This window comes from Pithys albifrons, chromosome 4 (genome assembly GCF_047495875.1).
Source record: "Pithys albifrons albifrons isolate INPA30051 chromosome 4, PitAlb_v1, whole genome shotgun sequence".
Classification (NCBI taxonomy): domain Eukaryota; kingdom Metazoa; phylum Chordata; class Aves; order Passeriformes; family Thamnophilidae; genus Pithys; species Pithys albifrons.
Genome location: NC_092461.1, coordinates 13,855,299 through 13,881,751, shown reverse-complemented (window position 1 = coordinate 13,881,751; position 26,453 = coordinate 13,855,299). Strand labels below are relative to the sequence as shown.

Here is a 26,453-nt window from a genome sequence, read left to right as displayed (position 1 = left end):
GTTCCACTAAACAAATGTGCCTTGAATTACTCTTCGGCATCTGTGCATACTCTCTGTGCAGTCCAGCTGAATAGATATGTGTTAATAGAGCTGTTGCATGTAATCTGTTTGAACCATGTGTTCAGCCAGTCAGGCTTTTATTGCACATGTTATGGGATTTTGTCTGGTCACTGAACCACAAAAGGACTGAGGTTGTCTGAGATGTCTGAAGGTTGTCTTGTGTGTCATGTGCCCGTGCTTACGCAGGGCCACGTTCGGCTGGTTCCATAGGACTATGTCTAGATGGCTTTTGAGTATCTTTAAGGGTGTAGACTCCACAACCTCTCTGGGCAACCTGTGCTCAGTCACCCTCACAGTGAAAAGATTTCCAGATTTTCAGAGGCAATCTCCTGTGTTTCAGTTTTTGCTCATTGCCTCTGCTCCTGTCAGTGTTCACCACTGAAAAGAGCCTGGCTCCATCCTCTTTGCACTCTCCTTTCAGATGTATGTATGTGTATACACATTTTTTTGTGAATAGGTCTTTCTCTGCAGAGCTGCTTTCTAGTTGGTTAGGTCCCAGCTTGTGTGGTGCCTGTAGATGTTCCTCCCCAGGTGCAGGATTTTGCACTTCCCCAAGCTGAACTTCTGGAGTTCCTGTCAGCCCATTTCTCCAGCTGTGGTTCTATGTGGAAGAAGCATTATTGTTCTGGAGGTTGATTCTGCATCTTAAAAGATAAATTATCTGAGAAACATTGAAACATCTGAGTTGTTTGTTGATTGTGGCCACAAGAGAGAGAATTTGGTAGATTTTTCTGGTCTTAGATCCCGAGTCTGATTCTGCTCATGGTCTTTGCAGAGCTCTCTTCATCTCAAATCAGTTGGAAGGTGCCATTGCCAAAGCTTGCAAACTGAGGCATGGCTTAGCAGCAGTGTTAGTTGGGCAATTGTGTGCAGTTGTGATCTTGTGTTTGCCTAGCAGCTTGTCTGACACCGTATTGGATCTTTTTATATGGGAGACAATCTGTTGTGTCAACAGTGGTCAGCATGAAACTGGTTTTGAAGCATTGCTGCCCTGTGTGTTTACATCTGTGAATATTAAATGCATGTGTTTGGTTTCCATTTAAGATGGTATGAATTTTAGTTCTATGCCTGTATGCAAGCCACAGCAAGAATTAGGTGGTGGGCTGCAGACATTAGTAGCTCACAGTGTTGAGTAAAAATTCATCTCTGTTGTGGTTGTCATCAAGAGATGGTCCAGCAGCACACAGAGACACATGCAGCTCACCCGATTGTTGCTTCTGGAGAGGTGATGTGTTCAGCCTTTTTACCACCTTAGCTTTGTAGTTGTGATTTGTGTATCATAGTGAGGAAGCAATAAGGGTAGTAGCTGGGAAGGTTTGTTTTAAGCAAATCATGGTTTTGGTCTTTTGTACCACATCTGTTAATGATTATTCTGACATCACTCAAAATTCTTGAAGGTACAGCTTCTGTAGTTGATAACTCGTAATCATGAGTTAGACCTTGATTTTTTCCAAGATGCCTTCTTTTGTCTGGTTTTACTTCTCAGTTCCCCCTTGCACATGAATGAATGAGCTGTGCCAGCTTTCATCTGCACAGTCTGCAAGTGCTGTTCCACATAGCACATTTACTGTAGTCTTGCAGAAAAATGATCTTCTATATTTGGCCATATAGAACTAATCAAGCTGTCCAGCTGCTGCAAGCGGGTTTCACTTGTTAGTGCTCATCAGAGCTGATAAATTAATAGTTCTTTTATGAAAGTGCAGTGCAAATATCAGAAGACTGTGCATGAATCACTTGCTCATGATGATTAGTAGGCTATCCAATAACAGATTTTATTACATATTGCCAAACCAATGCCAGCATGACATTTTTTTATCAGCCATCTACCTTGGTAGAAGGCAGAGTTTGGACATCTGTCATATGTGGGCTGGATGAGATCTGCTCAGCTCATATGACATTAGAGCAACATCTTTCTCAGCAGGATGTCCACTTTAGAAGCTTGTTGCAGACAAGCACCTCTGGACCTCAGGACACAAATATTCCTCAACTTGAGGAGAGCAAACAGCAGCCTCTTCAGAAGTCTCGTTGGTAGAGCACTGTGAAATAAAGCCCTGCAGGGAAGAGGGGCCCCAGAAAACTGGTTAATGTTCAAAAATCACCTCCTCCAAGCTCAGGAGTAATGCATCTTAATGAAGAGGAAGTCAGGCAAAAACACTTGGAGGCCTGCGTGGATGAATGAGGCGCTCCTGGACAAACTCAAACATGAAAAGGAAGCCTGCAAAGAGTGGAAGCAGGCACAGGTACCCTGAGAGAAATACAGATAAACTGAGCAGCCAGGGTCCAGGTTAGGAAAGCTAAAGCTCTGATAGAACTAAATCTGTCCAGGGATGTCAGTGGCAAATGGAAGAGCTTCTGTGGGTACATTGGTGATAAAAAGGTGACTTGGAAAATTGTGAATCCTTTCCAGAAGTAAATGGGATCTTTGGTAACCTGGGATATGGAGAAGGCTGAGGTACTCATAACTTCTTCTGCCTTGATCTTCACCATTACGTGCTCCAGCCCACATCACTGAAGTCACAGAAGGCAAAGGTAGAGACTGGGAGAGTGATGAACCACCAGCTGAAGGAGGATGGGCTTGAGGAACATGAAGATGCTCTAGTCAATGGGACCTGATAAGATGCCTCCATGGGAACTGGCAGTTGAAGTGTCTAAGCCACTATTCACCATATTTCAGGAGTCATGGCAGTCTGGTAAAGTTTCCACTGATTGGAAAAGGGGAAACATAACCCCTTTTTTAAAAAGGGAAGTAAAGAAGCCCTGGGGAACTACAGGCTGGTCCATCTCACCTCTGTACCTGGCAAGATCATGAAACAGATTGTCCTAGAAACCATGCTAAGGCACATGGAAAATAAGGAGGTGTTTGGTGACAGTCAGCATAGCATGTCAGCATGCCTGACAGATTTGGTGGCCTTCTACAGTGTGGTTGCAACGCTGGTGGATAAGGGAAGAGCGACTGGCATCATCTGCCTGGACTTGAGTGAAGCATTTGACACTGTCCCACATGACAGCCTTGTCTCCGAACTCCGGAGACCTGCATTTGACAAATGGACCACACCACTTGGTGGATAAGGATGGATGGCTACACTCACAAGAGTTGTTTTCAATGGCTCACCGGTCAAAGCAGAGACTAGTGATGAGTGGTGTCCTCAGAAGCTGGTACCAGGGCTAGGCGCTGTTTAGTATCTTTGTCAGGGACACAGACAGTGGGATTTGAGTGCACCCTTGGCAAGTTTGCTAATGATGCCAAGTTTGTGTGGTGCAGTTCACACACTGGAAGGAAGGGATGGCATCCACAGGGACCTTGATAGGCTTGAGAGGTGGGCCTGTGCAAACCTTAGGAAGTTTAACAAGGCCAAGCGCAAGGTCCTTCACCTGGGTCAGGACAATGCCAAGCACAAATACAGGCTGGGGGAGCATGGATTGAGAGCAGTGCTGAGGCGGCCTTGAGGGTGTTGTTTGAGGAGAAGCTCAATGTGACCCGGCAATTTGCGCTTCCAGCCCAGAAATCCAACTGCATCCTAGATATTAGGAAGAAATTCTTTATTGTGAAAGTGGCGAGTCAGTGGAACAAGTTGCCCAGGGGAGTTGTGCATGCTTCCTCCCTGAAAGCGTTCAAGCCCAGGTTGGGTGGGGCTTTCAGCAACCTGGTCTTGTGGAAGGTGTCCCTGTCCATGGAAGGAGGTTGAAACCAGATGATCTTTAAGTTCCCTTCCAAGCCAAAACATTCTGTGATTCTGTGATAGAGTCCTGGGAAACAAGTGATAAGATTGGGTTTTGAATATGGTACTTGCTTTCAACTGTATGAGGAAAGATCTGTTTGATACAAAATTCTGGTCTAGATTATACAAGCAGGCAATTTTTACAGTGTTCTCTTACCTTATTTCACTTTCAAGGAAAAATAGTAAATTCTCCAGCCCGGCAGAAGGATCTGTGTGATTATCAAATTTATTATCTGGCAACTGGTTTGAGGCCACCCACATTTCTTCATTCACCGTATTTTAATCATTAGCAGCAGCACTGTGAACCAAAGTAAATCCTTGCATGTGAAAGCCTTACAGTAACAAAGGCTTAAGCACGAGTTAAGCTTACACTTGCATGTGTTGTATGACTACAGAGTACCTTTTGTTCATTGACAGGAAATGACTAGGCATAGTTGTGCCATCCAGCATGACCCTCCTCATCAGCGTAAGGGATTTTAAAGTACTTGTGTTTGTGGTGTGACTGGCACCAGGTAGAAACACAGGATGTCATTCTTAATGTTCATTTGCCCTTCAGACTGCCTAGACTTTCCAGTCACTTGAATGCTAGAGTTGTCTGCTCTGACAGTGCTGCTTGTATTTTAGTTACTTGTGAGTATTTGACATAGGATTGTCACAGTAGGTACCACCAAAAGTGAAGAGTTAGAGTGCAGTTTAAGACAGGATCTGGAGCTGGCACAGGAACAGTCCTTGTAGGCTGTGAACTGTGAGGTAAAGCAGTGGTGGCCTTGGATTTCCCTGCTGTCTACCTGCTGCACTGCACTAGGTATTGAAAGCCAGTGGTCACAGAATACACACAGTGTGTATTACTGGTTTAACACTCTAGGCAAAGAATTCTTCAAGTGAATAAATTATAATATTTTTTATAGTTTAAATGATTTTATAATCATCAATATCAGGACTTGTTTAAATACAGGTTTGAACTGTGAAGTACTTTGCAGTTCAGAGGGAGCCCTCAAATGGGGTTGTAGTTTGCCTGTTACAGAATGCTGCCATGGATAGAAAAGTAATAATTCACTGCCAAAGTATGTGAATGCTGTTATGAAAATGACAGATGTGCTGTGTAAAAAGCTGTTTCCTACTATCGGAGGTGTAGCAGCAGTGGTCAATGCTATTCTGGCATGAGCTGAACAGAATACTTCTTTGATATAAATCTTATATCTATGCGTCTCCTAAAAACTGCTCACAATTTCATTGACTTCTTAACTAGCAATAATTTTTTTACAACAGACTGTAACTTATTTTTTTGTTAATCAAAACAAGTAGTCTGACTTTGAATGCAAAAGAAGGTTTGACTGTAAATTTGATTGGTTTTAGATCTATTTGTGAATTTTTTGAGGGGTGATTAGGTGGGATGAATGAAGCAGTGCTTTCAATCCTTATGCTGATGATTGCAGAGATGGAAAAGGAAATCCTAGAAAAGTAAAATGAATAGAACAGTTTGAGAGTCTGTGTCAGAGTTAATCCAAATGTCTGTCAAACTCTTTATGCAGTGTGGATGAAAGATATTAAAGCTGCTTTTGTCAAAGCTTGTGGCTTTGGTTTAAATTTAAGGCCTTAACTTTGCCAGAGAATTGACATTGATCTTCACCAGAAATGTTGTTCAGTTGTTTGATTTCATACAGAAAAACATTAACTGTCACACCAAAATATGTGCTAAACTTGTTTGTTGGGACATAGCCAGTTACTAGTTGTGCTTTTTATGGATAGTCTTAAATTAATTAGAATTTTAACAGGATAGCTTTAATGCTTACATGCCAACAGCTCTGTGAATAATGTGTAACCAGGAGTTAGCACTTTAAAAGAGGAAGCACTTTGGTTTGGTTGTCTCCACTGTTATGTCTGCCAAAACAGTATCAATGGAATTTTTGAGGAGTTCTTAAAGTGGTTCTCTCCAGAGCATGCTTGGGGGGGGGTGTGTGGGTGGGTTGTTGTTTGGGGGTTTTTTGTTTGTTTGTTTTTGTAAAACAAACTTGGAAGTTTGCTAAAGCTGTTAATTGCAATGTCACTGACATACAGCTATTATCATTACTTAGTCCATATCTGATATTGTGCTCATAATTTATTAAATGTTTATTGAGATTGTTTACTGAGTGACTGGGGACTGGTGTGGCTTTTATCTTGAAGAAACAATGTATGCTTTATATTTTAAATCTGATGGCTTTGAATCTTGAAATTACCAACACTCAGTGTAGAGCACAAACCATACACTGGTTTGGGTGAAACGGCTGGAACATCTTTCAGTTCCTCAGACCATCTGCAGTGCAGTCTAAAGGTACTTGCTAACTGTGCACTGCCATTGATGTCACTGATCAAAGTTAGGTTACCAGTGTGCCCAGGGCAGGCTTAATGCCTGTACACTCCTGGATCTGCATGGATATTGTTAGGAGTTGTCACGGTTTGCACACATGCTACAGATGATGTACCAGCTACCTTCATCTTACTAAACCAGCTTTCTATCTGTCGTATCTGACAAATTTTGTTGAAGAATTGGCAAACTGCAGGGCATTCATATGTCTTTTGCTGCCTCTGTGCTTCCTCATTCTCATCTTTGTTGTGACAGTCTTGGGGTCCTTTAACAAATGGCATAAATAGTGTCTTGTCTGATGGTTTGTCTCATCACATTGCACAAGTCCTTAAGGAAAGAAAAATCACATATATTTGGGCACTTATTTTTAAGAATCTTTTGCTTCCTGTATTTTAAAATAAAGGGTACTGTCTGGAGATTTATATTTTTCCTCTACACATCTTTTATGGTCTTCCAGTGGAGCAGTGTTCTTAATTCTGAATGAGGGGAACAGATTTAAACTTTCAAATATACATCTACTACAAAAAGTATTAATTTCTCCCCTGAATTTTAATTTGTTTTATGTATCTGCTAACAGCATTGATACTTATTTGCCTTATAGTTTTCATGAAGACTGGTTCCTAAATATTCATGGTGCATTCAGTGTTCTTTAGTTAACCTACATCCTTTCAAAGCTTTCCCAAGAAACCAAACCTCTGTTTTAGCTTCCAGTGCTTAATAAAAAACTCCAGTATTTGGTTGACTTGTGGTGCTAAACAGAGAACCATCTTTTCTTCCCTTCTGCGCTGCTGCTACTGCCAGTATGGTGTTTGCATATTGCTGGCATTTAGGTGTTTAATTAGCTCATGTGTTACACTACTTGTTACAGATAAATAGATGCCTCACTTAAAGTAGATTAATTCAGAAGCTTGCTACTAACTTCCAGTACTTTCTAGTTCTTTGTGGGTTTATCTTTTTAAGGCAATGTGTTGTTTCCTCAAAACATGGAATTACACTGGCCAACTGACAAAAGCAGTTGGATGTTTTAAAACATTTCTGAATTTTAGTTTGGTTTGTCCGTTTGGGTGGAGGTTTTTTCATTTGTTCTCTTTTGTTTTAACAAGACCTGGTCATTGAAGAATGTGTAATTTGATACATTAATGTTTTATCTTAATTTGGAAAAAATTATGTAGACACTTATTGCGCTAGAGAAACCACTTGAAGTCCATGCTTGTCTAATACTTTTTTCTTGTTTATCGTTGTTATCCTAGATTGTTCTTTCTACTCTTACTTACCTGTCCATGTTATCTATCTTGTATGATTCTCCATTCTGTCCCTCCTTATGCACTGTATTAAACCAGTGGTAATTCTTGGCATATAATTTCAAAGTCTGCATGCAAATGTGGGGGGAGATAAGCTTTTGGTTTGTCTGTGGAAGTGAAGTTGTGGATGGCAACTGGTTGTTTTCTGAATGATTAGTTAGTAAGAGATGCATGGATTTAGCTGTTACGACTCTACATCCTGACAGACTGTCCAGATTAGTTATTGGTGATTCCATAGAAGAGGTGGCCAGTTGAAGGTACAGGGCATGAATATATTTGAGGAGAATGTATTTAGAATATAGTGAGTAGATGACTTAACAATTTAGTAATTGAAAAAGTTCATAATAATAGTAGATTATCACTGAATTTCTGAGCTAATAATCTTGAATTCTCCAGCTTGAGATACTCTGTCCGCCACCCTATTCAGTTTTTAAAATAAGGTCAGTGAAACATTGGAGTTTATAACTGACATTTGATAAATAAATAAAGAAGGAAAGAACTGAAATGGCTAATGACCATCTTTTTGACACCGTCAGGAACTTATTTTTTTTTCTCCTATAGAACATCAAATAAAGCTTGGTTTGTTGGTTTTTTGCAGTGCATGAAGCAAGATACAGGTACTCCTGAAATGCCAGGCAATGAAGGATTTCAGGAAAATTTATTCTGAAGTCAAGCATACGAGAAGGGAAAATTCCTTACAGTACTTTAACACCAGGCCTGAGAAAGGCACACCTCTGGTTCTCTTCAAGACTTATCTTCTCCCTAAGCCTTCCCCAACACAGATGCTTGTAACATCTGTGAGAGTTTCTCTCCTTATACCAGAGAGAGAACCTGAAAGCCTCCTCTGAAATGCAGGAGCAAAAATAACCCTGTCTTTGAGAAAGGTGCTGCTTCTTAGTCCGGAAAGCGTTCCTAAGTGAAATAAGCTCTAACCTTTTCACTATAAATCTACTGGAAAGGATATATGCATTTATAGGGTACTTCTTAATATTTACTGTTTAGAGTAAGGTTTAATAATAGCCATTCTATTAAGACACTTCCTTTTTTCTTCTTCTCAATTTAGAATGACTTTTCTCATAGTGACTGCATGTCAAGTAATGAGACCAGTTTGCTAGAACGACCGACAGCACCTCACGATGGTCTATCGATGGCTTCCCATAGACTTCAGCGGGAAGGTATGTTGTCTGATGTTCATTTTCAGGAACACTTTAAAAGTTTGTTTTTTAAGCAACACTAAACTTTGCCTGGAGTTGTAGAAATCTTGTATGTGTCTCGCTGTTCATCTGAACAAGAAGCTGCAATGATTGGTAAGTATGATAGCTTCTCTGCTGCCTACTTGGTCTTTCCTTTGTTATAAAAAGTTGTCATTTGTGTTAGCTGCTAAATACTAGTGAATGCATGCACAAAAATTGATTGCAAAAGGGCTTCTTGCTGAAAAAAAGGGATAGGATTTGGGAGAATACAAGAACATTTAATGCAATTGTATTAACAGGGTCTAGATTTTTCTAAGCAAAACTAAATATGTGATAATCGGAAAAAATGGATAAATTTTGCTGCTTGATTCAGTTGTATTTGATGAATAAAAAAACCCTAAACACATATTAGCAGGTTTTATAGAAGTGGCAGTTTGGAGAAGTGAGAAGCGTTTGCAGAAGTCAGTCTTTGAGCTCTGTTGGGGAGAATGAGAATAAGGCTTCTGAGCATAAACAAAACTAATATGGAATTGCCAGCACAATTTCTTCTCTTTGAAGAATAAACATTATTTATTAAACAGATTTATTCTTACCATTTATTCTCCAGCACAATTAGCAAGTCACTTGTCTACTCAAAATTAGTCCACAGATAGTCTGCAGATAGTAAAGAGTTGACAGTGTGGGGAAATGATTGCTAGTAATTTTGTCCTCATAAATGTCCTTTAGTCTCTACTGTGGAGATTTAATTGCGCTTTGAAGGCAGGCAATCTGAGAGTCTTTGATTCCTTGAAGAAAAAAACACAGTGAAAGATAATGGCAGATTACAGACAACAAACCTGTTTCAGATCCTTTTACAGAGTTTAAAGTGTTCATACTCATGAAATAGAAACACAAAATGGAGAATCTCTTAGTAACACTCTTAAGTAACAGAAGCACAGAAAAGTTGAATAATTTAATCTAGCAAAGAGCCTAAATATTCTCTGCATTTGTATCATCAGTGAGAAGCCTCAGTGAATGATCATAATAATTTTTTGATATTTCCTACACAGTTATGTGATGCAGAGTCCCCGCTACAGAAATCTCCTTACTAGGTTAGAAATACCACTGATAGTATAACTTGATTTTTATTGTCAGCTGTGATGAATATGAATTTTAAAAATCTTGACTTAGACTTACAATGGAAGTAGTGTCACATATTCATGCTTGACTTAATTGTCCTGAATGCATGTGTTGTGTCCAGAATAGATGTAGAGATGTAACACGCTTCATTTGCTTATATATTCAAACGTTTTTTTCTTGGTCTAGCCATTCAGAATATTTAAAATGTGATTGTGGAAGCAGAATTTCAAAGCAGTCTGTTGAAACTGTGGACCTGAAGCTGTGCAGCAACAACAATGTAATTACATGTTGTATCACGTATTACAATGAAGCATGCAAGAGCAACAGAAAGAAGTTAAGGGTGTTGAAAGTACTATGTTGTGTTAATTTTTTTTTTATACCTGAGGGCAAATTTTTAGCACTGAGAACATTCAATAGTTTAAAATAAGCACAGTCTCATTAGACGGAGAAAGCTTGTCTGTGAATGTTAATGGTCTTAGTTTCCTAATTTTGTATGCTAAATATATGCATATAGTGGAATGCAATTTAAACCATTGTTCTCAGTTCCAGTCATGGGAATCAACTTTTTAATTATCTTGTGAATATGAACTCTGGTATCAATTTTAACATTAACCATTAAAAAATTGTACTGCACCAAATCTCTTGTTACATGATGGTACTTATTCTAACCATGCTTTATTCTATACTGGACAGGTAAAAACTAAGGTCACTGGAACATTCATCTTTTCATAGAATATTAATGTATGTTACTGTCTGGTGTCCTTAGCTCCTCTCAGATTTCTTTACTTTGTAATAATTAGTCTTCGTTAACTGGTAAAAGTGAAGTGATTGTCTGGCTCCCTAACTCCCCAATAGGGGATTACAGTCAGTGTGCACCAGCACATTCAGTATTTGTTTATCTTTCTACTAACAGAATTGAAAGCTGTAGCACTATTGCTAGGGTTATATGCTGGTTTACTGCTCCTTTAAGGAAACTGCCAGTACTTAGTTCTCTTAGAAATGGCATGTCTGATGGGAATGAGACTTTAATTGTAACTTTTAAAAAAAAAATCACTAAAAAGTGTTTACCTTATTTTAGATGGTAATTAGCTAATATCCAAAAATATGCTTTGTAACATACACTTACAGGGTGTTTATTTTTTTAAGAAAAAATATTGTTGTTATGAATAGTTCTCAGTATATTCCAAGTAAACATGCAGTTGAAACGAAAACATTAGCAATTAACTTGACTCATCTTCCTCTAAAAGAAAAAGTTTTCAAAAGCATTGAAAGGAAGCATTGATGGTGTGCGACCGGCCAAGCTGTTTTTAAAAAAGTTTTGGTTACATGTAAAGATGTGTTCAGGCTTGTACTGGAATAAAATTCTGTTGAATTCTTAGGCCAGCATAGTAACAAAAGTGAAAAGCTCATCTCAACTGCGTAATTGTTTTCATATGGAATATTATCTAACAATGTTGTGTGCCCTCAAGAAAATCTCCAGGCCCTGAAAGCCATATGGTGCTGCTGCCTGCCAAGGCACAGTCAGAACTTGCCTGTTCCTGAATACAGTATGCTGTGGGAAAGGAATGTTAAAGTAGCAAGTACTTAGAGTACCTTTCTTCCATTTCAGTTGAGTTTAATGACACTGTATGATTGTAGTATCTTTATGCTGCTTCTCTTCATTTTCTGTTTACTGACATTCATTTCTGTCTCCTTCAGGCCTTCCTCAACTCTTCCCTTCCACCTAAGTGCCCTTCAGAAATGTGATTATTTGGCCTTAGTTTGCCATCATTATTACTTGATGTTTCAGAAATATGGGTGTGGAAGACACTGTCTCTTGCTTTTTTTATCAGCACTTATGTAAACCACTTGGAGTAAAGATGCAATTCAACTTCCTTTTATTGTCTTTTCACTTATAGTGGTTATATTGTTATGCGATTTTTGGTCTAAATAAGCTTTTGGATAATGCACAGATTGCCATGATCTACACTGAATAGGTTGTGGTTAGGTCAGAGAAATACAGAGAACAAGTTTCTTACCTGCCCCCAGAGGTTTGTTTCAATAAAACAGCTCCTAGGGAAGAGTTGGGGCTGTATGAATCAGGAAATAGCCTACAGGAATGCTTAGAGTGCCTGTGCAAGTAGGGAACGTTTGCAAACTGTCATTTGGAGTGCACAATAAGGTGTTTTTCTTCCAGCTGTACACATTGAGAAGATAACCCTGAAAGATGTATCAAGAAAAAGGGCTGACAAACATTTGGAGTACACATTCAAAGTAAGCAAATAACCTCCAGAATATTAAATTAACTGTCTTCATGATATCTATGTGCTGTAAAACAGTTTCAAATATCTGCTCAGAAGGGAATTTTGAGATTCTTTGAATTAGCCTATAATTCTTTCAAATTCTGTGTGCAAATCAGGAGTTTTATGTAATTGTGAATACAAGGTGGAAAGGTGTAAAAACACCAGCCATAGCTGGGTATGTGGTATCACAGCAGGAAACTTGGCTTTTGCTAATTCAGTGTAAGATTCTAAAACTAGTCAATTGTTTGTTCAAGTGACATAGGAACACAGGTCTTACGTCTGGAGCTGTATATTGCTTGGAGTCATATGGATCTTGTTTCTGAATGTTTACCATATGAGGATGGCTCCTGTGCTTTTTTATAAAATTGGAGGTTGGTTCTATTTGTTTTGGACTTTGTTTAACTAAAAGCAAACAAGTTGGAAAATGGCCACAAACTGGAAGGCCTACCTGGTATAGTCTTCATTCATTGTGTAATAGTTAAGGGCAGCGTGTGAAACAATTAGTGGGTGAAGTTTAAAACTGAAACGCTACTTCTTTACTGCTGTGTAAGAGAAACTTTCAGTATCAAGGTCTGGTGTTAAAGACTAAAGATTTTAAATAGTAGTTGCTAAGGCTGTTGGTGATGATGTTCTAATTGAATCAAAGTAGTAATTTTCTTAGCAAGGGCTGATAACCCTATAAGTCATTTTGCCAGTAGGTGCGAATCTGATAGTGTACCAGATTTGAAGATAAAGTTAAATGTTCCTCTTTTTCACCTAAAAAAGCTTGCTTTACATCAAACACTTTAACTGGATGTTTTACATGGTTTATGGGAGATGAAGAGGCAAACTTAAAAAATATAAAGCCATTTTGAGCTGACAGTTGATGTGTTAATCCCAGAGTTTGCTATAGTATTCTGTAAATGGATGCACTCTTCTTTTGTTGAAGACAGTAATATGTGGAATGTAGCCTTCAAAGTCTTTAAGCTGCCCAAATATTTCAACCTTGTCATAGATCTTTTTTCCAAATAGTCTATGAAGTGACTACTAGGAATAATACAGTAGTAAATAGGAGAAGTTTGTCCAGAAAACCTATATGGATTATCAATATTTACTATTTTGAAAATTGAGCATATAGACAGATTTGACAGTGGTTTTGAATTTCTTTGTTAAAGGGGGAATGTGGAGATATTTTGGGAAGTATTTAAGTAATCTTGAAACTCCTTCACCTCAGTTCTTTTAGGAAAGAGTTTCCTCTTCTCATCTCTGCGGGTCCTGTGCTCCTCATTGCAGATCATTTTGTCCTTGTCCAGACACTGCTTTTAAGGTTATAACAACAATTGCAGTCATAGCTTCCCAACTGAGGGCACTGAGGGTAGTTGACATTTCTGGGGACTAAGTTGAAGGCAGTTGGTGTTTAATATTATTATATTCACTATTGTGAGTAAATGAATATTTATAATTTTCATGCCCACTCCTGTTACACAGAATCTTCCCATGTAACTAATTGGAAGCTTTAGCCCAGAAGTGGGCTTAAAGTCGGGCAGTACTCATCTAACCAAGCTTACTTATTTTTCTCAAAATATGCATGTGAAGGTGCTGTTTTCCTACTTGCATGTTGTGTCAGAACAATAAGCTACTGAAATTTTATACAAGCATATACCGAAGTGTTGTCTGATTCTTGAGTAACTTCTTTAGTAACTTACAGTCCTTTTTTTATAACTTGTAACCTACAACAACTTCTATATGATTTTGTGAGATTCAAGTCTGAGTCAGATAAAATTATTTTATAGGTAATATAAACAGAGATTTCTTATTTTGTTTTATTTTGAGTCCTGGTAGTAGTAGCAAGAGCTCTATCCTATCTGACCTACAGACCTTTTCTCTGGTAGCTGTTTTTTGTGGCTAATGATGTCCGTTTGATACAAGTCCTGCAATTACAGAGCCTTCTGCCTGTCTTCTTTCTGAGCCAGTAGTCTGTATTGCATTTCCCTGGATTTGTTCATGCTCCATTTTAGCCACAAATAACATGAAGTTGAGTCTAAAATGTACACTCACAGTAAGTGTGTGTCTCTGAAAAAGTACACCATTACCCTTGTTTTGCCTAGTATTTACTTAATTGCAAGTGTTATCTCTTATATTAAGATTGTCAGATTTATGGAATTGTTCAGATCAGCTAATTGGTATGATATTTGGAAGACGAAACTTTAGCTCATTCTCTTTTCCGTCCTTACTAGGTAACCTGGTCTGATCTTTCGGTAACATGTGTAACAAAAACACACCAGGAGCTTCAGGAATTCCTGCTAAAAGTATGTATTGAAAATATAAAATTAGTGTTTACACATGAAGTTCATAACTTCAGAAGTAGTCTAGGAGAGCTGTGATTTCTGGAATGTAATAACACAAACATAAGTATGCTAGCAGATTTTTGTACTTCACAATTGTAGTAACCATTTAAATCATGTATATTGTTGTGTGAAGCATCTTGACAGAAGAAGCAACTCTGAACTACCATAAAACTGTCAAATGAGTTTTCAATACTCCTCACAGAGTTCAAGTTTAGGTAAAAGCATTGCTTGTTTGCTTATTTGTGTCCCTGTGAGAATGACCTTGAAGAGTATAATTTGTTGTTTTTAATTAGTGAGGCAGAGCCATAAGCGTAATAGTCTGTAATTTAACTGTTGTATTCTTCAGTAGAACAAAGACAGGACTGTTTACTATCACAGGGAGTTAAGTTCAAGGAAAATGTATCAACTATATGTGCCTGTATGTGCTTGTTTAAAAAACTTAAAAGTTCTCTCTATTGTTTTCCCCCTCGCCCCAAGCAGGGAATGCATTTGTGTTCATAGGCTGTGTGTAGACCCCATCTTCGTGATGACCTTGAACTGTATGTTTCATTGCCAGTGTCTAATATTTTGGGTCCCACCTATTCTGGGAAATTCTATATGTAAACTCTTCCCTTTTCAGGGCAGTAATGAAAACGATCTGCTTTGGACATGTTTTTATGGCATCTGGTGTTCTTAACTGGAGTGTTGTATGCAAGCAGAAAGCTAGTGACTGTGGAAAAGGTCATTGACTTGTTCACTGTTTAAATGATCAACATTGTTTTCCAGCTTTGTAGAAATGAAGCAGTGAGTATTCACAACTGCTTTAGTCTAGTTGGAATATGTAGTTCCAGAAGTTCACAGAACTTGATTTGTGAGGATTTGATTTAGGGATAGCATGTCTACTTGCAACATAGGGTACATACATACATCTGCTTCTGAAGAGAACCCTAAAAGCAGGACTGTCATACAGTACCGTAGGGAGCTCTGGGATGAGCATTCAACATCATTCCTCATGTTCTCCTACCTGTGTGAGACTAACACCAGTGTCTGAAATGGATCTCCTGGAACCTACTTGCTGCCGGGAGGAGGAGCCAGGAAAAAAGACAGGATCCAAAATGTTGCAGAGCTGTCCTCTTTGAAAGATGTAGGGTGTGTGTGCTGGCTTGACTGTTCCAGCAGAGTCCAGATACGTAAGAGATGGCAGAACAAGAGGAAGACAACCACAAGCTGCTATGAGCTTGCTGAGATTCTGTTGAGAAATTGCGCAGCTGAAAAATGTATTTGGTTTGTGTTGGTTTAAGAGCCATAAGTATAGAAGAGAGAGAGAATTGTTAAATAAAGCAGGATTAAACTTACACCTTGCTTTAAAAAACATGAAGTATGAATGCTGTCCACTTCATATATACCTGCAGTTTGGCTTTTTGTTATTCTTGCTTCCAGTCTGTGTTGCATTGTTAAGAGGTACACTGACTTTCCCAGGGTCAAAATACTTGATGGAAAATTCCAAGGTTGCTTGTGTGTGCTGGTTTAAAGGTAAACCGGCAGGAGAAATGGACCCACCACAAGAGAGATTATAAGTCAGTTACAATTTAATTCATAAGATATTACAATAAATACACTGGCACAAAGAGAAATTGCTTTCAACTCACAAAACCCAGCAGTATAACCCACTGTCCTGGGGCACAAACCCAAAGGGGTGTGTTAGCCCTTGTGCTGAGACCCGTGTGGTTCCCCCAAGTCAAAAGCAAAAGGAAGTGAAAAAACCTGTTGGTGCAGGTGATGGCTGTAGTCTGGTCGAGAGTGGCGGTCATAGTCTAGTCAAGAGCGGTGGTCTCCTGTCGAGGTCCTGCTGCTCCTCTGGATCCAACAAATGGTCTCCGAGGTTTTCTTACCCACCACTTATGTACCCTCAGGGAGCACCCAGTCCCTTCCCCAAGGCGGGGACTCACACAATGAGTGATTAACTCTGGAGTCATGGGGTATCCCTGAGCTGTTGATGGCCCAGCAGCCACGCCCCCCCCCCCCCCCCCCCCCCCAGACTGGGTGTGAGGGTACTGATGACTCCCTGGGCAGCTGCTTCTAGTGGTCCATTGTCCTTGGGAAGTGAATAGAGGGAGTAGAATACACAGCTTTGATCACCCCCACACAGGGATAACTGGTCCCACCTGCTGAACTAGAACATTGTGATAGCAGTAAAATAATTGTAAAAATTGTTTCAGAGTAGTAGCATTGGTGGGAAAACTAAGGTAGTAAGTGGGATAACTTGGATGCTTTGTATTTGAAGAACACCTCTTAGATGATAAGCATGAAAAGTTCATTGCATTTAGGAAATCAGCCATATGTGTGAAAGGACTAAGCTTGTAATAAGGCTAGCTCATTAGCTCAAGTTAAGTACCCAATCTTAGGTTTGTGTAACTGAATCTTTAACTACAGAAAGAATTACATTCCTCTTAATGAAACTTTTAAAGAAAAAAAGTTGTAAGTTTCCAGAGACAAATTTACATACAAAACAGTAGGACAGGAGGTTTGTTCGTTCCCACATTTCTACAGGAACTTTTTGGTACCTTTTAGTTAATACTGACTAGTTCTTCAGAGTTCCTCAGTGGCGCACATTAAAGCCAAAGGGCCTGTTAAGAACAGCTACTTTCAGCCCTTCTTACTGATTTTTTACCTAAGACATTTCAGGTGTTATAGCACTGTACTAGTCTAATACTAACAGCACCTGTCTGTCTGGATTCCCCAGAAGTCCTTTTTATTTATGTTACCTAACCCCATTGTCTACATCAGACACAGTGTCCCTCTGTTAGTAGCACTTCATTCAGTGCAAGGATTACTTAGCCCTGTGCTGTTTTACCACTAACAGAATGTAATATCCAGCTGGCACTCTTGAACCAGGTGTATTCCAAATATACAAGAAGAAGATGTTGCTCTAGTGTAAATTACTTAGTGCTGTTGGTCATAAGCAGTGACAGATGTTAACCACATTAGCAATAGCTTTGAGCCTTAGTAAAAAAGCATCTTTGCTAAGGCAGTTTACTTTTAACTGCCTCAAAATTAAAATCCTTGTTTTTTAAAGGTAGATGAGCAGCTTTGATGTACTTATTTTGGAAGCTGTAAATGTGAAAAACCTTTGTTCTAGGGAATATTTTTCTTTTAAAATAGATGTGCCCTTTAGTAGCAAGAATTTTGCCTTCTGAACTAGAACATCAGAAGACCTCACTTTGTAGCACTGGCATTGGAAACAGTTACAATGAATTTTTATAAAAAGTTTCTATGTTATTAGCAACTGGAGAAGGACTTGCTATTGATTAATGTTAGTGTTGCCCCCTGGAGTCTAGTGTATTATACCATTGAAACAGTCTCCTTTCTACTCCTGTTTCTTTAAAATAGTTTATTCTAGGTGAGAGATGATAGTGAGTACAGAGCATTCAGCCCTCCCTGGTTATTTTCTTCATGTTATTTTCAGACTAGTTCCTGTGTGTGAAAGATTTAAAGAAATAAATCAAAAAGAGCTATAAACTATCCTGGATAAGAACATAGTATTGGTAAATTTTGAATGTCATTCCTTGAAATGGAAAGCTTTAAGCAGCTTTATGCCTGGACTTGCCAAGAGGATTTACAGCAAAATGTTTCTCTTGGAAAACCAAATGATGTTGGTTTGTTTTACCCTTGGTTTGTAAGTTACATTACTCAAACTGCAACAACAGTTTCTTGTTGATACCAAGAGGTGTAAGAGTTATAGTGAACAAATACTGTATTTAAAATATCAACTACTCATTTTTCACATTAACCTTTTTGTCAGCTTCCAAAGGAACTGTCTTCTGAAGCATTTGACAAGACTATTTTAAGAGCACTAAATCAGGGTTTTCAGAAGAGGGAAGAACGAAGGTATGCTGATCTTGAGCCCATAATCAGGTAAATGTTTTAGCAACTAGCCTGAAATAGATCATCTGAAAAGTGTTTAAAGTCAAACTACATGACTCTGTGGAAGTTCTGCTGCCTAAATACAATTTGTGAAGAAAATGGAAGGCAGTGATGAAATAGATACTCTTGACTTTTTTTTCTTTAAATTGAAACTTTTATTAAACTCAGTAGAATTACTTCTTTTGAAGTAATTCAGCAGCATTATGTAGCAATGATTGGCACTTCTGCAAGGGTATTACATCCATTATACAAGTGAGTATTTAGAAATACTAGAAACAATAACTCAGGAGTGCACGTGTTTTATGACAGGATAGAGCGAGAGACAGAACAGAATTTAAAAGGAATAAACAGTAATAATCAAGAGTGTATATAAAATTAGAAGCAGCTCACACATTTGTAAGAAGATGGCCTATACCTCATAACCTGCTATTTAGTGATGAGAGAGCTTGCTGGGATGTGGGCTGTGTTGGTCAAATCCTGTAACTCAGAACAGCAGTGTGAATTAGGGTATGCCTACCTGTTCGGTTTGTTTGCTACAGATATCTTGTTATGTTTGTCCTTTTCTGTTAGGATTGTTCAACCTAGTTGGAAACAATGTATTCATCATGTTTGCTAGTGTCTCTTGAGTTGGGGTACTTGAAGAGTCAGCCACTGCTGCACTTGTTATGTTCTGTGGGTTGAAACATGTAGTCCTAAAGCTAAACAACCCCATTCCCAATTTTTTTTTAAGATTTTCCTCTTTAGTATTTGTCTGTCTTTACTGGCTTGCTTGTCAAGCCAAAAAGTAAATCTGTGTCAACAATTTTGGCTAATAAACCTAGTGGGTTTAAATCATTAAACGTGTTAAATAGAGGTTGACTGAAGGGAACCTGTTGCAGTACAGAAAGGTTGTGAAGCTTCACTGCTGAGTAACTAAAAACCCAAGAGACTCACTTTGAAGATAACCTTTGAACATACCCCACTGTGTTATAGTAAGCAACTATAATTACAATTTGCATGTTATGTTGTGAGTGTACAGAAATGTTACGTGAATAATCTCAAGAGAATAGCATTACTGTATACAAATTCCATTTTCTTTCACTGTTAGTTTTAGCATAAATTTGGGGGTTTAAATATGTGCCCAATAGCCAAAAATTGCTCTCCTCTGCCCCTCTTCCAAAGAAAGAGAACTGGGTAGGGCTTCCTGGCAAATAAGTGGATCTTTGGTGTGTGGAAAGTGAAAACCATTCATTCTTGGCCTATTTTCCTATCTGAAGCTAATAGAATTTGTCACTGACCTCTTGGGAACAGACTCAGACCAGTGCGCCGAGCAATATTGAAAATCTCACCCTTTGCTCTTGGAGGTAGTTATGAAATTAAAATACATAATAGGTAAATTCAACTTTGTATTTAACCACATAAATTTGTTTAAGAAAGAGATGCATTGTTTTGGGAAATTAAATGTGTTCTCAGTTAAAAAAAAAGAGTTGAAATATGGGGTCCAGGGCTTTTGAACTCAGTCCAAACTCCTCCTTGATAAAATACTACAAGTGGCTAAAATGTTTGAATTGGGCTGGCTCTAAAGCACCTACCTTTTTATATTAAACAAAAAGTCATCATACCAATTTGTTGTACTGGCTGTACTCCAGCCTTACCCTAGCACTGAACAGCAAAGCTCAAAAGTAGCATTTAAAATTGCGTATGCTGAACATGCAGTTTGAAATGCTTGGACTTCTTAAGAACTGCCTATTTTGCTTTTAAATTGTATGTAGTAATTTTTTGTGTTCTTCCTATGATTCTATTATTTACAGTTTAACAAACTCTTGCTTAAATTTCAGGCAGCTATTTTCAAATCCATCACAAGCTTTTCTGCAGAATCAGAGAGTATACAACTTCTTCCAATCAATTTCATCAGAATCTTTGCACACTCACAGTAAGAAATATCCTAATACTGTTTTATATAACAAAAAGTTTATAAAAAGCTAGTTTTGCAGCCATGCCGAATTACAGATTTATAATTTTGTGTTCATGTTATGTTATATTCCAGTGATTTTATTTGAAATTCTGGCTAATGAATAGTGCTTGAGCAGGTACTCTGGCATTTGACAATGGGAACATGCTATGTAGCATCAGCTTGTGTTCTTTTCTTTCTTTTCACCTGTACCATCATGCTATGAAAATACATAATTATGAATTGACTATGTTCAACAGTTTGGCACTTCTTCCTTTTACATTATCGTAAACTTTGGAACAAAAGCTTGAGCTGACCCAAAAAGTCACATCTGTTTTTCATTTGTTCTCTTGTAGAGTAAGCATCTGTCTTGATATTTAAACTAAGATTTTTTGGTGGTGCATAGTACATAAGTGATGGGATGGCCCTAATTTCAGAACAGACAGAATTGTGTTCCAAGCATTTGTATTGCAGAGATTTCTTTGGTGGACCTCTTGCCTACTTGTGTATTACAAATTGTTTGTGTGACTGAAGCCTGGTTTCTCTTCATGGATGCCTTAGGATATGATCTTTCTGTTGAATCTTTTCTTCTTCCAGTGCATGTTATGCACTGTAATAGTTAAGGCATTGACTATGAAGTGGCTGCCTCAGAAGTTGCAGAAGATCTCAGTAAAGAATTGAGTAAGTTGGAGATTTCAGGCTGCTGAAATGTGTTTGGAAAAAACAAGGAAATGACAGCTGACTTTAATTTCAAATTATGTGTGTGATTTGTGACAAATGTATTCTTTCCATGATGAGTCATTTTGATTAGGGTAGAAGCTGTAAGGTTTTTTGTGACTTTTTTTTGTAACAGTAGATTCCTACATGGCAGTTTTGTGAAACTGGTAAACTAATAACATCCAGGGTGATTGTGGAACTGGCTGGAATTAAGTGCTGTGGAAATTTACAACTCTGGTGTACTGAACGGCTGCATGGGGAGGAAACAGTTTTCAAAGTCGAGAAAGGTTCATGTTAATGACAGGCACGCTGGAGAGTGTGTGCATATTTTAGGCTGTAGACTACATCTAGATGGGAAGGCCTTGCAAATGCATTGTTGCACAGGGTTATAATTTGAAATGGTTTGAAAAAGAACCAGTGATGAGTTTCATCAAGATAGAGTTGCCAGGGCTAGTGCAGGCCAGAAATGATCTGCAGGGTAGGTAGATCAGAAGAGTTAAACAGAAAAATGTGAATCCTGCAGGAAGTATTAGAGGTTATAAAGTGATCATGAATGTGAGATAATTTTTATAATAATAAAAAATTGGTACATGAGAGTTCATGAGGATTTGTCAGATCTAGAATGTATGACAGATAGGATGAGGAGGATGAAAGACTCAAATGGCTGATGATTTATGTCTTCAAATACCGAAGAGTCATAATGTAAAGAGGATGATCGTTCTCTGTGCCAGAAAGCACTAGGCTTAACACGTTATGAGGATTAGGGGCAGGCAGGAACTGGGTGAGTGATTAACAGACAAGTCCAAAGCAGTGAGGCCAGACTGAGGTCAAGGCAGAAAAGCAAGTCAGGTCAGGGTTAAGAACAAGATCAGCATGGTACATGGCCAGGCACAGGTATGCCTGCAGTGCACCCCAGGCAAGGACTTGAGCTCAAAGGGTAGAGGCCCTGGATGAGGCATTGCCAGTTCTTTTCCCAGCAGTCACACCCCAAATTGCAAAATTTCAGTATATCAGATTGGATCTTGAGCACAGGCAGGTGAAGGCTTTGGGAGGGCAGGGAAAGAGTTGCAAAGCCAGTGGCATGGTTCAAAGGCCTGACATTAAGTTAGATATTAAAAAAAATGTTTGGTGAAGAGAGTTAGTGGGATAAATTTAAGCATAGTTGTTTTTAGAAGGGGAGTTGGATGACTTGTTTGGGGTAGCTCACAATCACATTTCCTGTGGTACAGGCTAATGGAAGCTGTACTAAGACAAAAGCACTCACCCCGCCTCTTGCCAAATTCACCTCAATTAAGTGGCTTGTGAGGGTTATTTTTATTATTGGTCTCTGTGTTTCCTTAGGTTTTGTGTTTGGGATTCCTGGAATCTTGCTAAGCAGTGATACTTGTGATTGCAAGTTAGCCTGTAGCAGAATGTTTTGAATGTGGTGACAGTGTTGAGGAAGGAAGAATGTGTTTAAGAATAATCTGATCATACTTCTCAAATGAGAAGTGCAGAATTAATTGACACACAAAGCATTGTGGCTTAAATTGGTGTTTAGTTCCTGTATAGAGTTGGGGATAAAAATATCTCCTCACAGAAATACAAAATTATTATTATTTTATTATATTATATGATATTATTATATAGCAAAACCTATATGGAAGTAAATCCTATGTTTGATGAAAGGTCTTTATACATTAAATAATAATTGAGATCTCACACTGAACAATATGTTCAGTAAGTTTAATTATACTGCTGTGGTTCCATTAAGGAGGAAGTCAATTAACTCCCTCCTGGTTCCTTACATGAGTGGTTCAGACATTTATTCAGGTTGGAGTAGACTTTTGATTCCAAAAGACTTCGTTAGAGCATGATCTCTGGGGATTTAGTATCTTCAGTGCAGACAATATCCAGAAGGAACTTCCTATCAGTGTTTGAAGCTCCTAAGCAACAGCTTTCAGATGCCTTACCTGCACTTGCTTGGAGCTCGCTGAGAGGGAAAGAATAGACTCCTAGAATTAGATTAATTACCAAACTAAGTCCTTTTTCAGAGCATGGTAGTGGTATTTTTCCAGCAAAACTTAATATTGTTGTTAATATTATTCCTCTTTCTTTTTCTATCCCGGCTGGCATAAAAAGATAAAAATTGTGTGTGACAGCTGTGTTAAGGGCACTAGAAGACTTTAGCATCTCTTGGCAGGGGAATGATTTGACAATGAAGGAGTATAATTTGTTGCAGAAGAGCTATCATTGGTCTCCTCCCATTTCCTGTTGTAAAACAAAAAGATAATAAAGAAAAATGTGAAGTGCAGCATAATAGGAATATTTCTGGTACTACCTCAGTCAAGATGTTTTGAAATTGCACCATAGGCTTAAAATTATTTGGGATAGTATTTTCTTCAAAAAAGTATCTCTAAAGAGCCTTTACTTTTGGAGGTGGCCTGCTTTGAAGGAGGCATTATTGCGACATGCAAAACAGGAATTTCAGTCTTCCATTTCATTAGCTTCCACTTCTGTGCAAGCATTTAGGAACTGTCAAGTTATTCAAGATCTATAATGTTACTGTGTGAACTTTATTCTCTGCAGGTAACTTACAACCCTCTTCAAGGATGGTTAAGACGCCAGAACACTTCAAGGAGGACAGTTCAGAAGCTTCAAGTCAGGAGGAAGGTAGTTGTGTACTCAAAGGTGGTTCTTTGAGATATTTTACCACATTCAATTCTGGAAACCATACACAAAGTGAGAGATTTGAATGAAATCTGACGTGCAAATGATTTTTTTGATACTTCAGCAGTTTCCTTAAGAGGTTGTTCTTTAAGTCAAGGAGTGGCAGTGTTCATAGACAGCTCAAAGGCAGAAGTTTACCGCTGTGTTGAACAACCAGAAGGATAATACTTTACAATTTACTTGAACCAAGATTATTTGTAGCTTTTCAAGTCTTTACCTATTTATTTTTCAGTTACCAGGGTTCAGAGTTGAGTGCAGCATTTCAAGAGTTGCAGACTGCTTTGCATTAAATGTGCCCAATTTATTTAGCTGTTAGTTTTACACAGAAAGGATGTTCAGATTTTCCTCTTCTTATTCTTAACCTGTGCTACTTTATTATACTTTGGACTGTTAATAAGTTTGAGACTGTAGTGAGTACTGATTACAGTCTGAAAGCTGGTGTTTTTCTAGTATCTCAAAAACAGTTCACATGTGGAAGCAGCAGCCTAGTGGTTGGTAAGTAGTTTCATTCTGAAAGCAACAGCAAGCCAGTTTTACGTTATTTTTGGTAGACAAGAGGTAAAAGCTCCTGGTAGGTGGAAAAGACGAGACATGGGAGGACTGATAGGTGAACATAGACCAACTGAACTCTTACTAGTTTTCACAGAATGGCAGCACTCTCATCCTGTTACACATTAATAACTAATAAGTAGTTTGCAGTTTCTCTTATGTGCAAACAGTAATCCACATATGCAGTTCGAACAGCTTTTTCTTATGAAAAAAGATATTAACATAGACTCCCTTAGAATTCAGAACATACCAAATAAATTTACAATATATTTGGAAATTGTGGAAATAGTTTTTTATATACTGTCCTTAAAAATACATAAATCTCTTCACCTGCTGAAACTACAAATGCATTTCGGAACACCTTTTGTGCCATTTTAGTAAAGTGTTACGAGAAGCTTAAAAATGGTAGGTTTTTTTCTTAAATTTTTAAACTGTAATTTAGATTTATGTGTAGCATTGAGCGTAGTGCAGACAAAATGATAGCTACTAAGAATACTAAGATCGTCAACAACTGGAATTAAGAAAAGTGGCTTTTGTTAGAACAGTTGCTGTAAAGAAAAGGGCAGACCAGGTCTCTAAAGTTCTTCAGTTTTTTTTCATAGAATCCTAGAATGGATTGGAAGTTACCTTAGAAATCATCCAGTTCCAACCTGCCTGCCACAGGCAGGGAATCTTCTACTATACCAGGTTGTTCAGAGCCCCATCCAGCCTGATCTTGAAGCAGTATCACTTCTAGTCAGATCTAATTTGTAAAGCTTTACTTGCATAGTGAATATTGAGGTTCAGAATGCAATACTTTTGTATACGGTTTATCTTTGTTTGCTGTCAAGAATATGACATACTTCTGAGATTAATTTCAGGAGTTCAGAAAAAATTAGAAAATTTTGTATTTTTTCTGACTCATTCCTGTCTTCTCTCTTCATTCTTTCATACTGGCCGATACCCAGTCATGCATTTATTTTTTAGGATTAAATGCAGAGCTATTAACAGTTGTTACAGTCCCTCTCTTTCTGTTTCATTCTTCTGTGAAATCAAAGGTAAAAAAATCTTGATTATATCATCTGTACAAACAGATCTCTCCTCTATGCAATGCCTGTTAATTTCAGCACTCTAAATTAAGTCTGCTCTGTTTCATGAGATTTCTTTTGCCATAAAGGATGAATTTGTTGGATTGATCTAAAAGAAGAAATGGGAATTGCTATATGAAATTATGCCTTTTTTTTCCAGATATAATGCAACACATAGCAGTTCACAAGAAACATAATGGAAAAAGTCCTGTTGCCAAGTAGGTACTAGGATGTAATGTGACCATGCTACATGTCTGACCTTCATTTCTTAGCGCTTTGAGAGTGTGTGTCCTTCTAGATTAAAGATTGTTTATGGTTTGGGTGGATTTGGGTTTTTTTTAGAGCGGGGTGTTCTGGTCTTATTTTTTGTTGTTTGAGAGGTTGTTATTAACTTAATCTGTATTAGAAAACTAATGCATAAGATCCAATTTCTAAATTGGCAGGTCTAGGTTATTTGGATATCTCTTCCCAAATTTTGTGCATCTTCACTATTTTAATTGATATTTTGGTTTCTATTTATAAGCTGAGTAACTTAAAGCTATCTGTATGACATGTATTTTTACTGTGTGCACACACCTCCATGCTCACACTAAAAATTTCCAGTGTCGTGGATTTTAAGCTTAAGTATCTTCAAAGATGACCTTGTAAGAGAACGTAGTTCGTTCTTTCCCTTACTTACTAGCAGCTTGTTGGGTTTTGTCCCATTGTAAGTGGAAGCAATTCTTAGCCCTATTAATGTAGTTTATATATGCTTTCAAATCTATGAAGTATCTAATGTGAGTTCACCCATTAATGACCAGAAACTTTGGATATGTTTGCACATAGTTGTGCAATACTTCAATTAAATTAAGAGAAAAAATTGATTCAAAATTTGAGATTTGCAGTTTTCTTGTGTTGCTTTATCTTTAAAATGTGTTTATCTTGTGGTGAAAATTTACTTGGAATTGCAATAATTAGAATACAAACATAGTACAAAACAGTGTTGGTTACGGTGCACAGATCTTTAACAGACAAAATTCTTGTGAACTCACCACTTGGACAACTTAGTGGTTTGTGCCTTGTTTTTTTAACTGTTCTACTTTCGACTTACATTTTGTCAAGAAGAGAGTGTCATCTTGACAAAATGTGTGATTATACTGGTGGTTATACAGCCTACTATGAAGTTATAAGAACAGGCTTCAAACTTAGCCTATAGTTACTGATAAAGAAATTTGTATAATGAAGTACACT

The 26,453-nt window shown here is 38.0% G+C and overlaps 1 protein-coding gene across 3 annotated transcripts in view; it reads left to right on the top strand.

Annotated features, from left to right (window-relative positions):
* ZCCHC2 (zinc finger CCHC-type containing 2) overlaps positions 1-26,453 on the top strand; it is a 45,514-nt gene that overhangs the window by 7,383 nt on the left and 11,678 nt on the right. For 2 of the 3 annotated variants that reach the window (XM_071553513.1, XM_071553511.1), the window contains exons 2-8: positions 8,491-8,602; positions 11,916-11,992; positions 14,238-14,309; positions 18,130-18,242; positions 20,069-20,163; positions 23,467-23,550; positions 25,384-25,441. In XM_071553513.1, coding sequence (XP_071409614.1) covers positions 8,491-8,602; positions 11,916-11,992; positions 14,238-14,309; positions 18,130-18,242; positions 20,069-20,163; positions 23,467-23,550; positions 25,384-25,441 — 611 coding nt within the window. The remainder of the gene's footprint in view (positions 1-8,490; positions 8,603-11,915; positions 11,993-14,237; positions 14,310-18,129; positions 18,243-20,068; positions 20,164-23,466; positions 23,551-25,383; positions 25,442-26,453) is intronic. The other variant, XM_071553512.1, reaches the window with a different exon arrangement.